Source organism: Dreissena polymorpha, chromosome 7, assembly GCF_020536995.1.
Source record: "Dreissena polymorpha isolate Duluth1 chromosome 7, UMN_Dpol_1.0, whole genome shotgun sequence".
Lineage (NCBI taxonomy): Eukaryota > Metazoa > Mollusca > Bivalvia > Myida > Dreissenidae > Dreissena > Dreissena polymorpha.
In genome coordinates this window covers 17,285,533-17,310,386 of record NC_068361.1, presented here as the reverse complement: position 1 = coordinate 17,310,386, position 24,854 = coordinate 17,285,533, and the positions used below count along the sequence as shown (strand labels likewise).

Genomic DNA, 24,854 nt, shown 5'->3' with positions numbered 1-24,854 from the left:
TTTATTTCAGGTTCACATGTTAAAATATTAATATACAGTTTGCTACTGTTCCATTAACATGTTTCCCACTATTTCTCCCCCTCACCTACTGCAGTTATTTGCAGTTTAAAGTTTTATTTCAGTTTCAAGTTATATAACTTCTTGTTAACCATGTGCTTTTGCTTCTAGTATTGAAACCCTTTCCCGCCCAGAAGCAAAGGGAAATGGCTTTTACAACCAGCATGCAATGAGTAACTCGCAGTCTGTTCAGGTTTTTAATGCTATTTGCTGCTCATCAGTATCTAAGGGTTGGAAATGAAGCCTTTAAAACTTGAATCTAGTAAGAAAGGTATTTAATTAAGTGTAACTTTCTGAGGGGCTTCAAATGTGTCAAAATTCGTATCTAAGTGGTAAACCGTAGAGCAGCTTGACCTATAGTCTTGATTGATGGATTTGTTCCCATAAAATATTGACTTCATAATGTGCGTTCAGTTGCAGCAAAGTTTGCTATATACCATTTGTTCATATAAAGATTGGAGCTATTGATTACAGATTGTGTCTCCCATAGAATTTAAATAAATTATAATTGATTTAATCTTATAAAAGCCAATATTAAAAAGTTATCCAAAAACTAACTCGCAGTATGTTGAGGTTGTATGCTGTTTGCTTCCCATCAGTATGTATGGGTTGGAAATGAAGCCTTTAAAACTTGAATCTAGTAAGAAAGGCCTTTAATTAAATGTAACTTTCTAAGGGACTAAAAATGCGTCAAAATACGTATCTAAGTGGTAAAGGATTAAAGAAATACTTCCCTCATATTATGCTGTCTCTATATAAAGAATGACTTCCCTCATACTATGCTTATGTTATGCTGTCTCTTTATAAAGAATGACTTCCCTCATACTATGCTTATGTTATGCTGTCTCTATATAAAGACAGGGACTGATAATGCTGCCTCGGATTTGTCTTCCTATAAATTTTACATATTTGCTTGCAGTTTGCTATTTGGGACTTTAAGTAGTGTACACTAAAATTGTAGAATTTAAAGGTATATAAATATAAATTCTTGCATTTCATAGCAAGATTTCTTTACCTGATTTCTGTGATTTCACATCAATCTTTCCAAATAAGAATATAATATACATTGTAAGAACATTTTATTTTGCATTTAAACATTTTAGAAAAGCATTTTTTTTAAAGAAAATCAAAAAAGCAAATATTGCTTAGGACTTCAGTTGATATCCTCAGAACAAATGCTGTCAACTTGTAAGCAATTTCTAAGCTTTAAATTGAACCATTTTCTTTTACAGAGACCTGCAAATATGGAGACAGATGGTCAAACTGTAGCAGTGTTTCTGAACATTTTCAATGTTACGATCCCAAAGTTGAGACAAACTGCTGCGAGACATGTTCATATAACAGAAAGAGCAACTTACCAGCCAGTGAGTGTACTGCTTTATAACCCTTTCCCCTTCAGAAGCAAAGGGAAAATGGCATTTGCAACAAGTAACTGGCAGTCTGTTCAGGTTTTATGCTGTTTGCTGCTCATCAGTAACTAAGGGTTGGAAATGAAGACTTTGCTTCTTGAATGTAGTAAGAAATGTATTTGATTAACCCTTTGCATGCTGGGAAATTTGTCTTCTGCTAAAATGTCGTCTGCTGAATTTCTAAAATAAGCATTTTCTTCGATTTTTTTTCAAAGAATACTATCAGGATAGCAAACAGTTTGGATCCTGATGAGACGCCACGTTCTGTGGCGTCTCATCTGGATCCAAACTGTTTGCAAAGGCCTTCAAAATTTGGTTCCCGCACTGAAAGGGTTAAGCATAACTTTCTAAAGGACTACACATGCGTCAAAATAGGTATCTAAGTGGTAAAAGGATAATGTCAGCTCTCTCTTTAACGAGTTCATTAAAAGAAAACAAAAACAAAGCACATACAATTGGATTTGACAGGGTTGACAGAAATATTACAGCAGACTTGTAATTTTGGAAAAAATTGTAACCGTACTTTGCAAAAGATTGTAAGTAATATCTTGATATAAATTCCATAAAATTGTACAAGAGCAAAATTTTTGCAAAAACCACCCAATCACAAATTCATTGACATAGTGGATTTTAACCACCATAATTATATTTACCTGTAAAAGTCTGAATCATTCAACTCTAACACTCAATCCTTGTTCTTGCTTTCAATAACAAATCATAGACGTTGACTAAAGATCGTAAAATGAGGTAGATCTATCAACATTTAATTTTATCCAAGTTTTTTATCTAAAATTTTGGTTTTAGATATGTTCATTCAAGAATTATGAATGGGTAATTGAAACATTAACAGCTTATTTGCTGATGTTTTGCTTTATTTACAAATGTTATTGTAATGTAATTTGTAAAGAACTTAAATTAGCTTAATACACATGCCTTAAAACTATTGGTCAGCTTCTATTAGGGTAGACTAATACTTAAGCTTTTGATTGGGCAATAAATGTGTAAAAAGATTACTGAAACATATAACTATTTTCTAAAATTATATTATAATATTATTTTATTTGAGGTTGTCGCTATGGTGATAAGTCAACAAGCTGTCCTACAATCATTGCATTCGAGTGTTATGATGCTAAGAAGGCTGACGAGTGCTGTGAAACGTGCACTTACTATGACAGGTCTTCTGCCCTTGGCGCAGGTAATTGAATAATCATATTAGACTTGCTCTGGGAAAATAGGGCTTAATGCATATTTGTCAGGTGTCCTCCCAGATTAGCCTGGGTAGTCAGCAGAGGCTTATCAGGGACAAAACTTTAACCCATTGCATGCTGGGAAATTTGTCGTCTGCTAAAATGTCGTCTGCTTAATTTCTAAAATTAGCATTTTCTTAGATTTTTTTCAAAGAATATTATCAGAATAGCAAACAGTTTGGATCCTGATGAGACGTCATCTGGATCCAAACTGTTTTCAAAGGCCTTCAAAATTCGGTTCCCGCACTGAAAGGGTTAAGCTTTATGTGGATTTTTTTTTCAAAAGCAGTCTCTTCGGAACAAAAATCTGGTTAAGGCAGAAAGTGCGATCCCTGATTAGCCTTTGCGGACTGCACAAGCTAATCTTGGTCGACACTTTTCACACATTCATTTAGCCCATTTTTTTTTTTTTTTTAAAACAATGCTAATATATTGTTCATAAGCCATGGTTGAAGCTCAAACATTTGTTTATCAAAATTAAAGTTTCAGTTATAAAGCCATTTAAAATGTAGCATTACAAAATGTATATTGTTGAATAGAACCACTCTATAGGGGGAACAACTCTGGATACTTGTTTTTGTTAAATAATTATTTTATTTTTTTAATGATTTTCTTATATATAAAATGTCTTGATATTTAATATTGGGAGTCAAGAAATACTTTAACATTGATTAACCAAAACATAAAATGTCTCAAGTTATAAGTCCTTTAATATTAATTAAGAATATTCTTGAAAATCGATTATTCAAGAATTTCTTTAATTTTGAGTCAAACTTGGCATTTACCTCTGCTATCTTAATCAATCTTTATGTAGAACATTAATTATTTTGTTAATGACATAATCAACAGTGGCAGACGTAACAAAGTAAGTTGTCCAACAAAAAGAAATTAAATATTATTAATTTAAATATTATAGTAAATGTTAGTTTACTAAATATTATACACATTGGAAAAATATTAAAAACAGAAATTCAGTGTTATTAGCGGGTCACAAAATTGGAAAATTCCCACTACGGTATATGCTTTGAGCATATTGTACCTTTTAACTATGGATGTGGCTCAGCTAATTAATGATACGTGTTTTAGAGCGATGCCAGATGTATAGTACAGATGGTATCTTCTAAATAACGTCAAACTATACAAGACGCAGACACCAAGTTAATTACCCATTGCTTATCTCACTAATTAGACATGTTTTGGGTATGCAAGCGGCCCATTGATTGTTGTATAATTTCATATAAATGGCGGGCTGACATCCTTATAATGTCCCTGGCATATATAGCATATTACTTCGCTACCTTGGGCTCGTGGTTTTGCACAAGATCCCATCTGAAATTGTACACGTCACCATTGGATGTTCCATTATCTATATTAATATACTGTTCATCAGTAGAGAGGTCAGAGTCATACACACGGCCGAATATTACGGTTTCACGATTTGTTATTGTCATTGGGCCGATAGGCCCTACATTTAGCTTGTAGTTCAGAATATTTTACGAACATTGGAAAACGTTGTGTTAGAATTAAATTGCTATGAATTCTGAAAACGAGTTGTGTACGCTTATTATTGTGTTTTAAAAATTACGTCTTAACAGAATATATTCAAACTCTAAAGGAATTATATTGGTTCTATGTCTATTCTGTATTCTTTAGTCTCATAATGTGTTGGTGAATACGGGCCTTAGAATGCTGCGTTTTCATCTCAGGTTGTCGCTATGGAGACAGAGAGGTGGATTGTGACCTTCGACCTAGGTTTGATTGCTATGACGACAGTAAGAGGAACGTCTGCTGCTCTCACTGCGAGGCTATCAAGGAAGTGACCAATCCTGGTAGGGATCATTAGTTTTCTTATTTTTTTAGCCATGTCATGCAAAAATGGGTCTAGTGCAATAATTGGCCAGCGTAGCTCCTGATCAACCTTCACATATGCGCAGTCTGGTCAGGAGCTACCCTTTCCACTCTAAGGTCACCCAATGTTTAGTTGTGTTAATAACTGACAGAGTAGCTGCTGAGCAGCCTGCATAAGATCCATTGTGTCTTGTTCTGAGAAAGCTGGTCATAATGCATGTGCGTAAAGTGTCGTCCCAGATTAGCCTGTGCAGTCCGCACAGGCTAATCAGGGACGACACTTTCCGCTTAAATGGTATTTTCCGTTTAAAGGAAGTCCCTTTTTACCGAAAATCTAGTTTAAGCGGAAATTGTCGTCCCTGATTAGCCTGTGCGGACTGCACAGGCTAATCTGGGACGACACTTTACACACATGCATTATGACCAGCTTTCTCAGAACAAGACACCATTTTGCATGACGCAGCTTATTTTATGCTTATATTTCTTGTTGTAGCTCACTAACGCAAATTCAACACTGCAGTGAACTTAATGCATTATTTTTAAGTACTGTTACAATCAATTTATTAGTTTGGGTTATAGAATAAAGTTAAATAGGTGTAGTTATCGCATTAAATTATATTTAGTCACCTTGTCAATAAATTCCTTAAACATGTTCTAAAACTAAAACTCGAGAACAAATATAGGTAGACCTTTTATAATCCCCGTCAAATTTTTTTTTCGGAGGGGATGTAGTAATTGGTCCTGTCCGTCCGTCCGTCTGTGCGTCTGTCCGAAACTTTGTCCAGAGCATAACTCCAAATCTATTCAATGGATTTACTTTAAACTTAGAATATAATCAGATGGCAACTAGGAGAAGTGCAGTGACCAAGAACCATAACTCTATCTACCTTAGTTTTTTAATTATCTCCCCTTTTATATAATTTCAAAGTAAATTTTTGTCCGGAGCATAACTTTAAATCTACTGAAGGGATTTACTTGAAACTTGAAATATTAACAGATGGCAACTAGGAGAGGTGCAGTGACCAAGAACCATAACTCTATCTACCTTAGATTTTGAATTATCTCCCCTTCATATAATTTCAAAGTACATTTTTGTCCGGAGCATAACTCTAAATCTACTGAAGGTTTTTACTTGAAACTTGAAATATAAACAGATGGCAAGTAGGAGAAGTGCAGTGACTAAGAACCATAATTCTATCTACCTTTGTTTTTTTAATTACCTCCCTTTATTTAATTTCAAAGTAAATTTTTGTCCGGAGCATAACTCTATATCTACCGATGGGATTTACTTGACACAGAAGCCATGTTTTACAAATATTATTCTACTCTCTAAAACAAATGTTGTCATACAAGCAAACACATTTTGGCGGGGATTTGGCACTACTGTGACAAGCTCTTGTTAAATTTTGAGATTGTGAACTGTTTAATCCTATTTGTGAAAGCTCGATTGTATTGAAAGCCTTTGGCTTCTTGAAAAACACTCCAGTGTGTCTTCTGGGCCAAACCAGACCTTTACATCTTTTGAGAGATGTTAAGAATGCTCTAACAATGGGGATCCAACCTTTGACCTCCCAGTTGCTATGCAAACACCATGTTTACAACACCCCGGCAACCTTTTAAACTCACCTGGATGTGGGTCATCTTTTTATGTTCCTCAGTCTATACTGGAGGACATATTGTTTTTGCCCTGTCTGTTTGTTGGTTTGTTGGTTTGTTTGCATCAAACTTTAACAATGGCTATAACTTTTGCAATATTGAAGATAGTAACTTGATATTTGGCATGCATGTGTATCTTATGGAGCTGCACATTTTGAGTGGTGAAAGGTTAAGGTCATCCTTCAAGGTCAAAGGTCAAATATATGGGGGGGGACATAGTGTTTCACAAACACATCTTGTTCATAAGTATAATATAAAAAATAAGATATTGTACCCACAGGGTGTGAATACGGTGACAGGAAAGCGAGATGCCGCAATATCACGCGGACAGATTGCTACACACTGGAGAAGGAGTGCTGTCAAACCTGTCCCTACATGGTCTCAAACTTCAACATTGGTGAGTATGAACATATGAGCCTAGCTCTAGGAAAATGGAGCTTAATGCATTTCAGTTAAGCGTGTGCGAATAGCACGGGCTAATCAGGGACAACACTTTCAGCTTTTATGATGTGTTATTTAAAGGCAGTATCTTTAAAATGAAAATTTGGTTAGGCAGAAAGTGTCCTCCCTGATTAGCCTGTGTGGACTTTGCAGGCTTATCTGGAATGACACTTTACACACATGCATTAAGCCCAGTTTTCCCAGAACGCGTCTCCTATATTGCGTTTCTGATATGCATTTGAAAAATCCAGCATACAAAGTGGAAGATGCGCAGTTCTACTGGTTTTCGTGGCGTATACCAATTGAGACTTGGTGCTAGATCCATTCACATGTTGTTGTGCACTGCAAATGACATAATTGTAATGTCCAAATGGATGCTGTAGGTTGTACGCTTTGTAGAATATTTTTTACTGGCTATACTTATATAAAATATGCCAAACTATATCTATGACCCTTTAAAGGACACCATATCTGCATAGAATGTATGTAATATATATAGGATCTGGCACAAGTTGAATTTTGTTAGTAAGCGAGCCTTTGGCGAGCTTACTCACAAATTTCCTGGACGAGTTTAATAAAATATGGTATGATATGACAACGAGTGTCAGATCTTTTTTATATCATGCTTTTAAATGAGCAAATTAAATAAATATTTACGCAAACATATTATGATAAATCCCGAATGTTGTTTACATTTCGTGACGTCATTTGACATTGCAACGGACTCATTTTGGCAAAATGACGAAATGCGATTGGTCAATAAACAAAAACTAAGCCAATGAAAACGCTTAAAAATGTTGTATTACACATGTGTAATATAAAAAAATATGTAATGGTTGTATTACATGGAAAACAGGGTATAGCATGTGATAAATAAATCTTCCAACTTGTATTCTTGATCTGGTTTGACTGAAAACAAAATACATGTACACATGACATTAAATTAAAAATATTATCAACATCATGTTCTGTATACTTTTATAATAGAAGTGAGCCATGCTCTGTGAAAAGGGGGTTTAATGCATGTGCATAGTGTTGTAGATTAGCCTGTGCAGTTTGCACAGGCTAATCAGTGACAACTCTTTACCTCAAAAATGGATTTTTGCTAAGAAGATTCTTTCTTTAAACAGAAAATATCATAACAGGGGTACGTGTCGTCCCAGATAAGCCTGTGCGGAAGCACATGCTTGTCGGAGACGACACTTTACGCTCATGCATTTAACCCCCTTTTCACAGAGCACGGCCTAAATAAAGTATGCAAACATTAATTGATATGATGTATATAAATTGTGCTAAGTTATTCAGTTAGTATATTATTTGTTAATTGATGCATAGATATGGTGTTAACGTTATAACACACATCAGTTTTAAATCCATTTATACTTAAAGGTATAATACTCATCAATTGAAATATGTATTTTTACCTACAGATATAATACACGTCAGTACAAAAACCCATTTTTACTTAAAGGTATAATATACATCAGTTCGAAAATCCATTTTTACTTTGAGGTAAAATACACATAAGTTGTAAAATGAATTTATACTTAAAGGTATTATATACACATGAGTTTAAAAATCCATTTTTTCCTGGCATCAGCAAACTGCAGGTATGGAAACAGACGAGATTGTGAGGGCATTGAGGCGTGGCAATGCACTTCTAACTCCACCCTCAACACCGAGTGCTGCGAGAAATGCCACTATCTCCTCAACTCAAATCAAGGTATCCACATTTTAAATAACCTTTAAATCAATATTGATTATACTTTTGTTTTTGTTTATTTTGAAAAGAAGTATAGACATGATTTGTAGGTCAACTGTACCAAAATATGTTTAAACAATTACAAAATGTAAAATATTCTCTCTGGAAAACCGTTTCATATTTGTTTAATATTTGGTTCATAACATTGTATGTAGGACCTTTACAAAGTTTCTTTTAATCATGCCTCTAATGCCTGACTCGTTTTCCTAGAATATAATACAGGAAGAACTTTAATCTTCTCTGAAACCACTAGGCACACAGGTTTGGTATTTGGCATATAATTTTTTGTGTTGGTCCTTCAACCAGTCTCTTTTAAGCATGCCTTTGGGCTCAAAACTGGCCCTGCCCAGAGGGTTGCTTGTTTTCCTTATATGTATATTGTGAAAAATGTTTTTAGTTGAAACCCCGAGGCCGAGAGGTTTTGTATTTGACATGTTACATCGTATGGTTGTCCTTCACCCTGTCTACTCCCAGCAATTATAGGGTTACTTGTTTCTTGATAATTTATACAGTGAAAACTTACAAAAATCTTCTCTTCAGAAAAGCCAGGCACATAGGTTTGGTATTTGTTATGTTACATAATATGATGGACCTTTACAAAGTAACAATTATAATAATCCTGCTTCTGGGGTCAAAACTTGTCACACACAGTATCAACATAATTCATACAATCTAGTTAGCTTACTGAGCATTTAGTATTGGATATCATAATGTCAGTTGTTCATTAGTCTGTGTGTGCATTTTGCATGTTTTCTATATTCATGTTAGGTCAGGAGCTGTATGCAATCTCTCCATTCTGTTTGACCTTATTATTCACAGGTGACCTATTGAACTGTGTATGTCTGCTCACTAGCCCAGTCTGTCGGAGACAACTTCTTTTGCTAGTATTGAGTTTTGTCACTAGAGTTTTTATAGAGTATATAACATAAAGGATGTGTTGAATTTTTAAATTAAAAATAATTGTCATTAAAAATTGCACAAATTGAGCATGTTTCTGTAAATGTCATATACAATTCTGTATATTTTTAGCTCTGTACTAATCTGTTATATGGTTGCTAGGTTACATGCCAGGTGGTAGTTGCTAGGTTACATTCTTTTAAGTGGTTGCTAGATATAATTATTTTGTGGGTGGGTGGGAATTGCATTCTGATTCGTTGTTGTTATGTTGCATTCTGTTCTGTGGTTGAAAGTTGACATTCTGTTCTATGTTGCTAGGTTACATTCCGTTCTGTGGTTTCTATTGCTAGATTGCATTCTGTTCTATGGTTGATTGCATGGATACGTTTTGTTCTGTTGTTGATAGTTTTAAAAAAATTCTCTTGTTGTTTGGTTTTATTCTGTTCAGTGTTTGCCAAATAACATGCTGTTTTGTTTTTGCTATGTTGAATTCTGTTTTGTTCTTTTTAGGTTGCATAGACACATCACCTAACTGTTCGTCCATTAGCGATAGTGACTGTTACAGACGAGAGAAGGAGTGCTGTATGAGCTGCCAGTACCGACATACCACCATCACTGGGCTTAGTAAGTATTTAAGAAACTGTCAAACAAATAAGAACACAATAACAATTTAGCAGGCTATTCAATGAAATTAAGTGTTGCCACGTAAATTCACAAATTTGTATGAGTGCACTACACAGGCTAATCTGGGATAACACTTTACCCACATGCATGAAGCCCAGTTTCCCAGAACGCGGCTCAAATGTTGCTGCTGAATGTTCAGGTGACTGCAAGTTTGGTGACCGTGCGTCCCGTTGCTCCTATGTCACCGCCCAGGACTGTTACAACTCCCAGACAGCATACGAGTGTTGCAAGACGTGCTTCTTTCACAGACGGGCAGATATTCCAGGTAGGTACTGTACCTGTATTCACCAAACAATTCTTAGACTTAAGAACATCTTTAAATTAAAATGTTCATTTATAGCTTTTATTTTGATACAAATTTGGTATAAACCACCTTTATCTACATCATTCTTCAAGAATAACTATTTGTAAATGACATAACCACCAGTAGAAGTCTTTGTATATTTAAACATAGGAAATATTAATTTTTTTTCAAAGTGTACTCATTATTCTTAAGTCTAAGAATAGGTTTTTGAATCCAGGCCCTGTTTAAAATCTGCCATGGTTGTTTTTTGTTTTCACACACATTCCAAATTGACCATAGTTTTTGTATTTTTTGTATTTTTGTTTTCAGGCTGTTGTATTTTATGTAAAAATAGTTTTATGAATGATAATGTATTTAATGTCTGTGTATCTCAAAGCATTTGTATTGTATGCATTTCTGTCTTTAAAAAGACGTATTTAATGTATTTATGTTTAGAAGTAGTTGCATTTTATGTATTTTATCATACCACCGCATTGATATCTGCCTGATATAACGTTGCCTGATATATTTTTTTATATCATGGTCAACAGGAAGTTCTTATATCAGTCAATGTTTGGAGTTACGTGGGATTATCAATAAAGTCAACAATTTCTATCAACATGAATCAGGTTCAACAAAAAAACAATTTGATACCAAAAACATACATATTTTATTCTAGTTTAATGTCATAAATCACAAAAACGTTTATTTAAAAAAATCGCAACAGCCCGCACTGCAGTTAAATGACGTCATCAATAAGGCAATAAATCTTAAATATCGATAAAGTCATTGCACACGCAAATGTTGCACAGAAAGTCAAGACAAAAGATAACTGTATGCTAATCCTCATCTATTTAAACAAACGATTTTACACTCTTATGTCGATATTGACACCATCATCAAAATGTCAATTTCAATACACATCTCCAAAATGGCATCTCCAAACTATTCCGTGAGGTGTGTTCTTAGATTAAATTTGTCGCTGCAGTCCATTCCTGATCTCCAATTCAAGACGTTTATAATTAAAGCGGTTGTACTCTTCCCATTTGTAGTGCAAACAACTTTTTTTCTCTATACGATGTTTAAAATAAGCTATTATTCGTGTTGTCTTTTCGAACGCCGTTTCTACATGTATGTCAACGTGTAAAAGCTGGATCAGCAAAATCAGCAGGAATTCGTACATATTCAATATAAAGAAATGGATTGTTTTGCAGATTTTAAGGAAAATGTGGTATGATAAACAGAAAAAAAGGTTACTGTCCCATCGTTTTGTAATATATCAGGCTCGGCACAAATACAATAACAGCTCGGCAAGCCTCGACGTTATATTATTTTAAGCCTCGCCTGATATATTTCAAAACGAGGGGACAGTAACCTGTTATTCTCTATATATCATCAGCCACTTAAAAGAAATAAAATATATTAATTTTAAGCGATATTTTCAGACAGCTATTATTGCTTAAAAGACATCCTTAAATTCAAACATTACATGAAGTGTTGGTGGATGTGATAGTGATTAGTTGAATTGTACAACATATTTGCTGGACCATACCTGCCAATTAGCATTTTGCATAATATACTGAAGGGCATCATAAATTAACTCTGCAGTGCATTAAACAACAACCATAAGGAGAGATAATAAACCATGTGGTCAGTTATTTAAGCCTTGTTCTGGGAAATCTGGACTTAATACATGTGTGTTAACTGTTGTCCCTGATTAGCCTGCGCAGTCCACACAGGCTAATCAGGGACAACGTTTTCCGCCTAGACTGGATTTTAGTTTCGAAAAGTCTTCTTTTGAACAAAACATTCCATAAAAGTGGAAAGTGTTCTCTCTGCATGATAAGCCTGTGACGACTGGTTCTCTCTGCATGATAAGCCTGTGACGATGGCAAGTGTTCTCTCTGCATGATAAGCCTGTGACAACTGGCTAATCTAAGGGAACACTTTGGGCTCCTGTATTTTGTCCTGTCTTCCCACAATGTGGCCCATTTAATAATATGTGCCCTATTTTAAAGAGTTTAAGAAGAATATTAGGTTACAAGTATATAATATATAAAAATATTTAGAAAACACGAAATAGATATTGTAATCAATATGTTTCTTAAATAATATCTTGCAAACAAACGAAGAAAAGTACTGCAAATCATAGAGTTTGGTGGTAAGCATTAATACTTCTTTACAATAAAACAAAACAAAAGTGCGTAAGTATTGAATATAATGAAGTTTAGATGTTATTGATTAAAAAAGTGATACAAAATGGTTAAATAATAATACTGGCTCCTGACCCTCTCAACATCAACATGTGCCCTGTTGTGGGAACAGTGGTCTAGTGGTAGGATGCTGGTCTAGGAAATCGAAGGTCATTGGTTTGAATCCCGTTTGGAGCACTGGATATTCTAAGTCAAAAACTTGTCCCGTGCTTGCTCCTCTCCTCCCTAGAGTACACATGGATACATGTGGGGGAAATAAAGCAATGTGCCGTGGCTGCATACTGCGTGAAATGTTTACAGATGGCTTGTATCCCAGTGATTGAGGGCTAACTGTGAAAGTCAGCTGAATATGCACATGTTTTCAAAGTAGACTATAAACCCGACCTTTAACCTTTGTATTGTAGCGTCTGAGAACTGTCTCTATGGTAACCGACTTACGGACTGCAACATGTACCACTACTCTGAATGCTACAACAACACTAACAGGCCTCTATGTTGTGAGAGTTGCTATCAGAAGATGTCATTGGATCCAAGTGAGTAGTATAGTCTGGAAGTGTCTCTTATAAAGGAGACTGTTACACTAAGCTTTCATAAGTGAGTTACAAATCATTTATGATTCAGTTGCGATTCTCAAAACTTGCTTTCAATTTTGATCTTTTAAACACCTCGTATGTTCCAGTTCAGGTATTTTCCCATCTGGTTCAAGGTCACTGCCATTGATATTGTTGTCATCATTAACTTTGTAAATAAAAAAGAGTGAGGGCAGTATGAACTTCAACTGAGGACATTGAAGCTTTGCCAAACTTGGTAAAATGAAACAAGAAAAAGGAATGGTCACCCTTTTAAGTTCATTAAACACTTTCGGCAGAGTGTTTTGGGGTACTCCCAGTAATTGGTCTAATTGAAACTGTTAAGAAGCGTTTCAATTCCAACCAACTGTTACTGATCATAGAGCAGCACACTGCCCTTTGTGACATGATTATACTGATCATAGAGCAGCACACTGCCCTTTGTGACATGATTATAATGATCATAAAGCAGCACACTGCCCTTTGTGACATGATTATAATGATCATAGAGCAGCACACTGCCCTTTGTGACATGATTATAATGATCATAGAGCAGCACACTGCCCTTTGTGACATGATTATAATGATCATAGAGCAGCACACTGCCCTTTGTGACATGATTATAATGATCAAGTATTACATTTTAGCCTTGCTCTGGGACAATGAGGTTTACTGCATGTGCGTGAAGTATTGTCCCAGATTAGCCTGTGAAGTCCGCTCAGGCTAATCGGGGATGACACTTTACGCCTAGACTAGATTTTTGCAAAGAGGAGACTTTCTTTAAATACCATTAAAGGGAAATGTGTCTTCCCTGATTAGCCTGTGTGGAATGCACAGGCTAATCTGGGAGGACACATCTCGCCTGCATTTAGCCCTATTTTCCCAGAGTGTGATTTATTTTTAGTTGTTCGTCTGCGAACAACTAAGGTTAGTACTACGTGTTGCAAGTCGGTCTGCTCTTAAGTACGCTTAGAACGGTAACCACCGCATCTGAGGCTATTAATAGATGCTGATCAACAAGTATAGTGGTATATTGTGTAACCTCGTTCATAGTGCATGCTAGTATTGCTGTTTCTGGGAAACATTATTTTGTTCTCAACAGATAGCGGCGATCTCTTGTATTCACTGGTGCTAACAACGCAATAGTAGAAGGTTAAGTTTGTTTACATTCACAGTTCTCAATTGATAAAACGTTGAACATGAGTTCACCAATTACTACAGGTATATTTTAGACAACAACAAAAATGCTCAGTATAATAGCTAAAACCGAATATTGACAACAACTAAATATAACAAGAAATATCTTTTTAAAAGGTAGTCGGCGTAATGCTGACTTTGAAATAAAGTTTGCAATTTACGTTTCAAAATATTTAAATTAAGAACAAAAAATTAACTATTGTGTTTGCGAACTTGTTAGTCACATATTCACAGCATGAAATGTGTGTTATCAACTTATCATTGTCAAACTACACATTAGTGTAAGTAGATAAAAATTATACTACGAGAGTACCACTTATTAATGTAAGTAGATAAAAATTATACTATGGGAGTGCACATCATATGTGTCCTCACATGCCTTATTATGAGTGTATTTCTTCACCATCAAAGTATTTCGTAAGTTAATATTTGATTTACAGGCAGTTTTCTTTTGACACATTTAAATCACACTTTCATAGTCGCGTCATGCGAAAATGGGTCTTATGCGTTTCGGCTAGCGTGTCTTAAGCCCAACCTGTGCATTTGCGCAGTCTGGTCAGAGGCGATGCTGTTTGCTATAAAATCATGCAATGTGTTATGGACTCATTATGCATCTCCTGACCAGACTTAGAGATGCGCCGGCTGAGTGGGCTATACATATGATGGGCACATATGGAATAAGACCCATTTTCGCATGATAGGGTCATTAAAAATCTCATCACGAATTGTATATTTTTTGCACAATGCTTTTCGATACAAAATTGTATTCAGAATAGCAAACTTAATGTTAATAAGGGCTGAGCCTATCCACGCGTTTAGGAACAATTTCTGTGTTTATCGATAGTTAATTATATATTCCCCAGACGATTTAGTGAACGAGAACTGACCCTGAAATTCTGCGAGATGGATTTTAACGCGTAATTGTAACTGGGCCACAATTTGTGTCATTTCAACATACAGAGAGTATAGTCCGGAATTCCTTACACTGAATAGTGATTGTAACATCCTTTGCGCTGAGCAAAGACACAGAGCTGTAGCCAAAGTTTAAAGGTTTTATCTCAAATCAGCCTATGAAGTATTTGAATATATTCATGCGTGTCTGCTGGCGTTATGTAAAAGTCATTTAAGGTGAAAAGCTGGGTAAAACAGCTATGCCAAAAAAGCGCATTAGTGCTCTAAACCCATGTTTAGGTCAGAGTTGTTGACACCGTGTGAACTGCTACATGTAGTGTAACAAGTAATGCATAAACAACAAAGTATGGGTTAATATGGCTGTCTTAATGACTACCTAATTCGTGATAAAAAGTATTGCTTGCAGATTTATTATTTATATGTATTTATTTTAATCAATTATGTTATTGTATATTTTGAATTTGTATATGGTGTCAAAAATCAAAAGTTTTGTACAGGAAATTTCCATAATGAAATTATATTCTTAGTAAGATATGTATTCGATATTCAAACAGTATTCATTTAATATGATGGTGATCGCAAATTGTCTTTATATTTAGTTCTCTTTACCAATTTCATCATACCTACTATGCTTTCTGAATGTCAAAAAAGGGCCATGTTGTTGTTATTTTGTCTAAGTTATCTCTATAAAACAAATAGGATGATAAAAAGTGCACACACATCTAGACCCCTGCGTTAAGACACACTGTTTACAAATTTGAATGGCTTGTGTTGATTTCAAACTTGCGATTAATTTTGAAAAATGAGTTGCGTCAATAAAATGCAATAGTGAACTACATGTACTTCGGTGCCTTCAGCGCTTTGATTATTCTAGATTGTCGCTATGGTGACAAACATGAAGATTGCTACCAGTTGTACAGTCAACCATGGCAGTGTTATAACAGCACTGTGAGGAATGTATGTTGTGCTTCGTGCCCCAACTTAGAGGATTACACATACCCAGGTAAAGTGGGAGCCATTTTCTGCACTTTTAGTTCGTGAAATATAGATTTTCACACATTCGAATCATCGCAAATCCAAGGTGTAACATCAATTGTTGTTTCATTACATTTAATAATATACTAGTATTATCCTTTCTTTATTTGATAAAGAAAATAATAGTCTTAAGTAGATAAATATTAATTTATATTAGGGAGGCTAGCAAATCTTAACCACATGCCTAGCTGAGTTTGTTTTATCTATTTTATTTTTGCAATTTATATGGGCAGTGCTCCTTGAAAAGGGGATTTAATGCATGTGTGTTACGTGTGCAGTCCGCACAGGCTTATCAGGGAAGACACTTTCTGATTTTTGCTAAGAAGAGACTTTCGTTAAACGAAATATATCATACAAGCGGAAAGTGTCGTCCCTGATTAGCCTGTGGATTAGCCTGTGCAGACTGCACTTTAGGCACATGCATTAAACCCCTTTTTCACAGAGCACGGCCCATATGTTGTTTACCTAGCTTGTTGTGAATATTGTATTGAATTGCAATAACAGATTGTGCTTATGGGGACAAACAGCCTGAATGTTCTAAAGTGAGCAGTCAACGATGGCAGTGTTACAACGACTCTGTGAGTCAGGCATGCTGTAGATCATGTCCAAATTTACAGGATATCTCACGTCCAGGTAGAGTAATGGTCAAATATTTCTATTTGAAAATTGTTCTCGGATAATGGGGCTTAATGCATGTGTGTAATGTGTCATCCCAGATTGACATGTGCAAGCTAATCAAGGACGACACTTTTCAGTTTTTTGCATTTTTCCATTTAACTCTTTCAGTACTGGAACCAAATTTTGAAGGCCTTTGCAAACAGTTTGGATCCAGATGAGATGCCACAGAACGTGGCATCTCATCTGGATCCAAACTGTTTGCTATTCTTATAGTATTCTTTGAAAAAAATCGAAGAAAATGCTAATTTTAGAAATTCAGCAGACGACATTTTAGCAGATGACAAATTTCCCAGCATGCAAATGGTTAAAGAAAGACATTTCTGAACATGCATCCAGTGTAGGTGGAAAGTGTGATCCCTGATTGGCATTAGCAGACTGCATAGGCTAATCTTGAGCAACACTTCACGAAAATGCATTAAACCCTGTTTTCCCAAATCAAGGCTCATTTCTATTTAGTAAGCATATGTCCACTTCCCATGTTTGTGCTTTCCTCTGGCTGTAAATCGCATTATGACAATTATATTGATGAATGAAAGGCAAGCGTGTTAAGATTCGTGTAAATTAATGATGTTGTTTTGAAAAAAACTCTGTACGGACATGAATATGTTGTGGGTTTATCTGGATATTAAAAATAAGTCACTTGCGTGGATTATCCATTATCAGAATGCAGCACTTACATGATAATTATTATTTATGTTCACTTACTGTTACCCACTGTATCCTTGGGTTCATATATATATATATATATATATATATATATATATATATATATATATATATATATATATATATATATATATATATATATATATATATATATATATACTGTACATGGGATTAACAGTTAATTATTATATCATAAAAGATAGCATAAATTGAAAAGTAGATTTTTTATTAGCTATTAGTTTACAGTGTTTTAGCAATATTAAAGTTCTTTTCTTGTTTTTATAATAATTGGACACTGAATTCGGTTATTATGTTTATTCTGGGCAAACCTCGGTTGGTCTACTTTATTCAGACTGTCGGTATGGTGACAAGAAACCATCTTGCAACCCGTGGCAATGTGGATCCTACCCAACGGTTGTCCTTAACGAGTGTTGCGCAACATGCCACGCCCATATAACAACAATGACAACAACTTCCACTACAACACCAAGACCTGTTCCAACAGAATCACCTTCACCTGTCCCTACAGACAAACAAACAACAAGTGAGTATTGAGTTGGCTAGATGTAAAGCTTTGTCTAGTTCTCTTGAACACGCTACAAGAGTGGGAATCTCACCCTGGACTTCCTGGTCCCTAGAAGGGGCACCATATCCACTATGCCACTGTGATGGAAAGCCTTGTTTATTACTCTGATAAATATAGCTTTGGGTCGGCGTAATAAAAAAATCTATGTATCGTATTTAATATAGGTAATTGGTCTTCCCACTGTTTTGTGTTAATTTGTGTGCTTTATTGTAACCTGCTTTATCTGTTAATGTGAATACATTTGGCTATAATTATTGTATATACATTTGCTTTTATTGTGATTGTATCACCATTCACGAGTCTTATTACTACATCGACCATAGCCACGACAAGAACAACAGTATCATCAACTCCATCATCAACAACAACAACAGCCACCACAAGATCGTGGTCACCGACAGCAACTGCAGTAACATGGACTTTAGCCACAGCAAACGTGTCGAAAACCTCTCCAATAACAACATCAGCAGCAATAACAACAACAAAATCAACTACAACAGCAACAACAAAAGCAACAACAAAAGCAATTACAACACCTCCACCAACAACAAAAGCAATGACAACAACAACAGCAACACCAGCACCAATGTCAACAACAACATCAACAACACCAGCAATGACAACAACAACAACATCAAAAGTACCATCAAGTTCTACACAATATACGGTTGAGACAACAGTGTCAGAGACAACAATGTCAGAGACAACAACTTCAGAGACAACAACCTCAGACACAACAATGTCAGAGACACCATCCACCACATATACTACCAGTAAACCGGCTGACACCTCAGAAAATGGACGCAACAAAAGTTTAAGTAATTGATCTTGATAACGATTACAAATGAAATAACTAACAAGAGCGGTGAAGGGAATTGTTATTCACAAATGTTAAGTAATGTTAAGTAGATACAAGTTTTCCACTCTTCACTAATTATAACATCACCCTAGAATTTCAAACCAAAACCTTAAGGAAACTATCTTCTAGGACTTTGCAGTGCATGCATTTGTTGTTGTTAACATTAATTCTAAAAACTGTTCACAGAAAGATAAAAAATGCATGTTGCCTGGCAAGAGGTTCCTGTATGTTCGTTTGGATGCCCAATCAGATTGTATGACTAATAACATGTTGTATGTTTTGTTGTTACCTCAAGATTTCCATTGTTTTTATGCCCCCGGTTGAGTGGCATATAGCATTTGCACTGTCTGTCCGTCCAAAATCTTTAACATTGGCCATAACTTTTGCAATATTGAAGATAGCAACTTGATAGTTGGCATGCATGTGTATCTCATGGAACTGCACATTTTGAGTGGTGAAAGGTCAAGGTCAATGTAATCCTTCAAGGTCAAAGGTAAAAAACAATACCAAGGGAAGTAATAAGCTTTAAAGGGAGATAATTATCTGTTCCTGCCAAATGAAAGAAAATCAAAGTGGCGCAGTAGGGGGCATTGTGTTCCGACAAACACATCTCTTGTTTTTCAATACATCCATTTTTTTATGCCCCCGGTAGGGTGGCATATAGCAGTTGAACTGTCCGTCAGTCAGTATGTCAGTATGTGTGTATGTCAGTATGTGTGTATGTCAGTACGTGTGTATGTCAGTATGTGTGTATGTCACTATGTGTGTATGTGAGTCTGTCTGTCCGTCCCAAAAAAAAACTTTAATGTTGGCCATAACTTTTGCATTATTGAAGATAGAAACTTGATATTTGGCATGCATGTGCATCTTACAGAGCTGCACACTTTGGGTGGTGAAAGGTGAAGGTCAAGGTCATCCTTCAAGGTCAAATGTCTAATATATGGCGTCTGTCCATCCGTCCAAAAACTTTAACATTCGGCATAAATTTTTCACGATTGAACATAGCAACTTGATATTTGGCATATATGTGTATCTCATGAAGCTGAACATTTTGCGTAGTGAAAGGTGAAGGTCAAGGTCATTCTTCAAGGTCAAATGTCAAATATATGGCGTTTGTCCGTCCGAAAACTTTAACATTGGCCATAACTTTTCTTTATTGAAGATAGCAACTTGATATTTGGCATGCATGTGTATCTCATTAAGCAGCACATTTTGAGTGGTGGACGTTCAAGGTCATCTTTCAAGGTCAAAGGTCAAACAAAAACAATTTTTTTTTTCAAAGCGGCATTCTCATGAAACTGCACATTTTGAGTGGTGGAAGTTCAAGGTCAAAGTCATCCTTCAAGGTCAAAGGTAAAAAACCCAAAAAACAATATTTTTTTTTCAAAGCGGCGCAATAGGGGGCATTGTGTTTCTGACGAACAGTCATCTCTTATTGTATTATACACTTCTTTCTCAAACATCCATAATGATTGGTTACCAGTGGCTAGTAGAGTTGATTTTAAAACCATTTGTCTTGTCTTTAATATTAATTCTAATTCTGCTCCATTATATATGAAGGAACATTTTACCGTAGCTAGCTCTGTTCAAAAACACAAAACTAGGTTTATAGCCAAGGCTGTTAAATGTACAGACCCTGTTAAATGTGACGAGAATCCCTTCTACTTTATAGAGTGTAGGCGTTACTCCGTCCCTAAGGTAAAAGGACATTTGCCTACAGGGTATGCACTTTGTGGAATAATTTGCCACAGAATATTAGAGACTCTGCAATGTATAGTTACTTCAAGTCCAGTGCTAAGAAACATTGTATTAGTCTTCTTGATTCTTAACCATATTTTTATTGTCCTCTACCGGTTTCATCGCAGGGGACTTATGGTTTGTGCTCTGTGCGTCTGTCTGTCTGTCATACTTTTCTGGATCCTGCAATAACTTAAAAAGTTTTTCATATTTGCTCATGAAACTTGAAACATGAATAGATGGCAATATGGACATTCTGGTTGCTATGGCAACAACAACAAAATTCTGACAATGGTGGAGCTGGTAGGGGACATATATTGCTTGGAAATAGTCTTGTTTTATTTATTTATATAAATTTTTATTTATTTAAAAAAAAATATTTTTTGTGTCTGTAAGTCGTGCTGATTGATTGTTAATTGCTTGTTATCCCCCGCCATAGGCGGAGGGATATTGTTTTGGCGTTGTCTGTCCGGAGCCATGGAAGTGCTTTGGCGGATTTCATTGAAACTTGGTACGAGTATATATATGGATAAGAGGATGATGCACACCAAATGGCATTGTACACCATCTGTTAATAACGGAGTTATGGCCCTTTGTATCTTGAAAAAATGCTTGTTTGTGTGTCCGGAGCCATATCTTGGAAGTTCTTTGGGGGATTTCATTGAAACTTGGTATGAGTGAGAGTATATAAATGGATAAGAGAATGATGCATGCCAAATGGCATTGTACACCATCTGTTAATAACGGAGTTATGGCCCTTTGTATCTTGAAAAAATGCATTTTTTAGTGTCAAATATAACACTTTTGTGTCCAGAAGCATATTGGTGGGGGATATCAATTCAACAAATTTGCTTGTTGTAACTTATTTTTTACAAGCTTTAAAAGCTAAATGCATGTAATTCTTAGCATTATTTCAAAATAGTTATAAGTTTTAATATTTTAATACTGAATAATCTCAAACTAGGTGCAATATAGATGTTGTGTATTATTAACAGTTGTTTTTCTTAAAGGTGTCTTGATGAAGGTGCTCAAATCTGTGATATATATTTATTTCTAATTATGTCTTCCTATGTCACACAACACTATATCTCAAGGACCACAAGGGAAATAAGTGTTTTTCAAACGCTTTTTTGTGTCATTCTTGATATATAATGATGAGTGTCATGGCTTCACTTATGTACTTGTCTAATTTATGCATGTTTCTTTCTTATTTTAATTAATTTAAGTACGTGTATCTGTATGTTATACTTGTAATGCCATGTATTCTGACATTATATATTGAAATAAATTAAATAAAATCAATCAATCAACCCTTTGATTGTTAAATGTAAAGCTTACCACATTATTCCCAGAACAAGGATCATATTTTGAACTGTTACACTAAATATGAACTGTTACACTAAATATGAACTGTTACACTAAATATGTTTACAAGGTCATTGAACTGTTACACTAAATATGTTTACAAGGTCATTGAACTGTTACACTAAATATGTTTACAAGGTCATTGAACTGTTACACTAAATATGTTTACAAGGTCATTGAACTGTTACACTAAATATGTTTACAAGGTCATTGAACTGTTACACTAAATATGTTTACAAGGTCATTGAACTGTTACACTAAATATGTTTACAAGGTCATTGAACTGTTACACTAAATATGTTTACAAGGTCATTGAACTGTTACACTAAATATGTTTACAAGGTCATTGAACTGTTACACGAAATATGTTTACAAGGTCATTATCAACAAATGTCAAAGACATTTAATTACAGACATCTAAACATTGTTTGTAAGTTCACCGCTTATTCAGATAACAAAGAAATGTATCTGTATTTTTAAGTATCAGTAATGCTTTCTGGACAAGTGTCATTGTGATTTGCTTGTTCGTAAGATTCAATTGGACCGACAGTTGGTGGGGGACTTAACTGACAAATAATATTTCATTACAGATTCCATTGGACCGATAGTGGGTGGGGCAGTAGGAGGGGTTATACTGGTCGTCATAGTGATTGCTGTCGTCTGCATCGTCATGAAGAGGCGGAGACTTCAATCTGATGGCTCAGCGGGAACTATGTCATCAAAGTCAAGCGTAAGCAAACATTAAACATATCTGCTAGCTTGACCAAATTGTGGGTGTAGAAGGAAACTAGATTAGGACTTGTATTCACAAATGGTGAAATTCATAAAACGTCCTGGATATTTCATGTAAAGGTCTTTTTAGTTTCAAAACATAAAAAAAGAAGTGATATTTGATTATTGTTTAAACACAAAACATAAGTTTTCAAGCTTAAAATTTGATTCACTATTTTTACTCGAGTGCAACTAAATTCAAGATTTCTGCAGGGGCTTTGTAAATAATGGCCCCAGGTGTATTGATTGAAACATTTACAACAGATATGATTATTTAAGGCTAATTTAATTCAAGTGGATCTTTGTAGTTCTTGGTCCACCTTGGCATTCATCTTCGAAGGAAGATATTAGGAGAGCCACTTATGTTCTTAATCCTTTCCTGCTCAGAAGCAAAGTGAAAATAGCTATATGCAACAAGCATAAAACCAGAACAGCCTGCGAGTAACTTGCAATCTGTTCAGGTTTTATGCTAATTGCTGCTCATTTGTATCAGTATCTGATGGTTGGAAATGAAGCCTTTTAAACTTGAATCTTAAGTAAGAAAGGTCTTAAAAATCATTTAATTTTCTAAGGGAATACAAATGCGCCCGAGTTCGTATTTGAGTTTCAAAGAGTCCATGCTTGTCCATGTTTTTAACAGAGACCAATAATAGCAAGACGTGACCCCTCATATTCTAACAGTCAAGACAGCCTACAATCAGCAGCCTGGACTAACCAGGCATTCAACAGCAACCAGGCATTTAACAGCAACCAGGCATTCAACGGCAGCCAGGCATTCAATGGCAACCAGGCATTCAATTACAACCAGGAATTCAATGGCAACCAGGCATTCAATGGCCACCACGCATTTAACGGCCCCCAAGCATTTAACGGCCCCCAAGCATTTAACGGCCACGCTGTAATTAACTTTCCATCCGGCCCGCCGTCAAATGGGTACACGCCTGTAACATATGGAAACCGGGCCAACCAGGTTCCATCTGGCCAGCCGTCACACGGGTTGGCGCCCGTGACCTTTGCCAACTGGACCAACCAGGTTGCCATGGGATCACGAACACCAACACTGTCATCAAAAGAACCACCTCGGCGCCAGGCTTCAACCACTGATGAGGAGGTGTATCAATATATTGATGATAGCGACGTGAAGTAAGTGGTTACTTACCTATATATGACAAACTAGTGATATTATGACACTTTTTTTGACAATGGTTTAAATTTAAGTGGTTCTGATATCATAATTATAAATAGATCTGAGAAATTCAGACAAATCCCCGCCCAGATTTATGAAAAAAAAAATCTGTAAAAAAGATAATCCTCAACTTTTCATTTCCAAACTGCAATAAACTGTTAATTTAGTAAAAATGGAATCTATTTGTCTATTTTTGAAGAACAAATATGGATCTTTTTCCAACAGCAAAAAGTAAAATACTTTCCCCCCTAATTAAAAATAAATTTCTTTTGAAATTTGCAAAAAATAATTGGAAATTAGAAAATTTAAGTGTTACTTATTTTGAGAAAAACATGTACTTTAATGCTATAGAGAATTGTCTGAGTTTATTTGCAGCAAGGACATCTATTTAAAATAACTAGATATTCATTATTTTCATAAACAAAAAAGAGTTTTTAATTTGCCTTACAAAGTATTCCTCATAAAAATTCCCCTCTGCCCCCTTTAATGGCCCTGGTCCATTTCCACTGCAGTGTCCTGGCTAGAATTACAAAAAAAGAGAAACATACCTTAAATACAACAATATTTAAATGATTAAAGATGCTAACACTGTGAAGATTATTTACATATAAATAAAATAACTGTCAGATCAGCACAAAAAGTGAAATATAAACACATACTGAAGTGATTTCTATACCTGCACATGAATATCTTTGTCAATATAATGTTCTTGTTTTTTGCAGCGATTTTTAATGCCCTAACGTTATGAAGAGGGTAGCATGTAAATTTGAATTTGTTCATCCTTTTTTTGCACCTC

General features: G+C 35.4%; 1 protein-coding gene across 1 annotated transcript in view; it reads left to right on the top strand.

The window, feature by feature from the left end:
- LOC127838898 (mucin-19-like) overlaps window positions 1–24,854 on the top strand; it is a 55,683-nt gene that overhangs the window by 18,210 nt on the left and 12,619 nt on the right. The window contains exons 12-25 of the mRNA XM_052366966.1: window positions 1,290–1,421; window positions 2,533–2,661; window positions 4,420–4,542; window positions 6,498–6,614; window positions 8,259–8,381; window positions 9,828–9,941; window positions 10,141–10,266; window positions 12,902–13,030; window positions 16,050–16,178; window positions 16,715–16,843; window positions 17,907–18,098; window positions 18,464–18,958; window positions 22,692–22,831; window positions 23,513–24,015. Of these exons, the coding sequence (XP_052222926.1) occupies window positions 1,290–1,421; window positions 2,533–2,661; window positions 4,420–4,542; window positions 6,498–6,614; window positions 8,259–8,381; window positions 9,828–9,941; window positions 10,141–10,266; window positions 12,902–13,030; window positions 16,050–16,178; window positions 16,715–16,843; window positions 17,907–18,098; window positions 18,464–18,958; window positions 22,692–22,831; window positions 23,513–24,015 (2,581 nt within the window). The remainder of the gene's footprint in view (window positions 1–1,289; window positions 1,422–2,532; window positions 2,662–4,419; window positions 4,543–6,497; window positions 6,615–8,258; window positions 8,382–9,827; window positions 9,942–10,140; window positions 10,267–12,901; window positions 13,031–16,049; window positions 16,179–16,714; window positions 16,844–17,906; window positions 18,099–18,463; window positions 18,959–22,691; window positions 22,832–23,512; window positions 24,016–24,854) is intronic.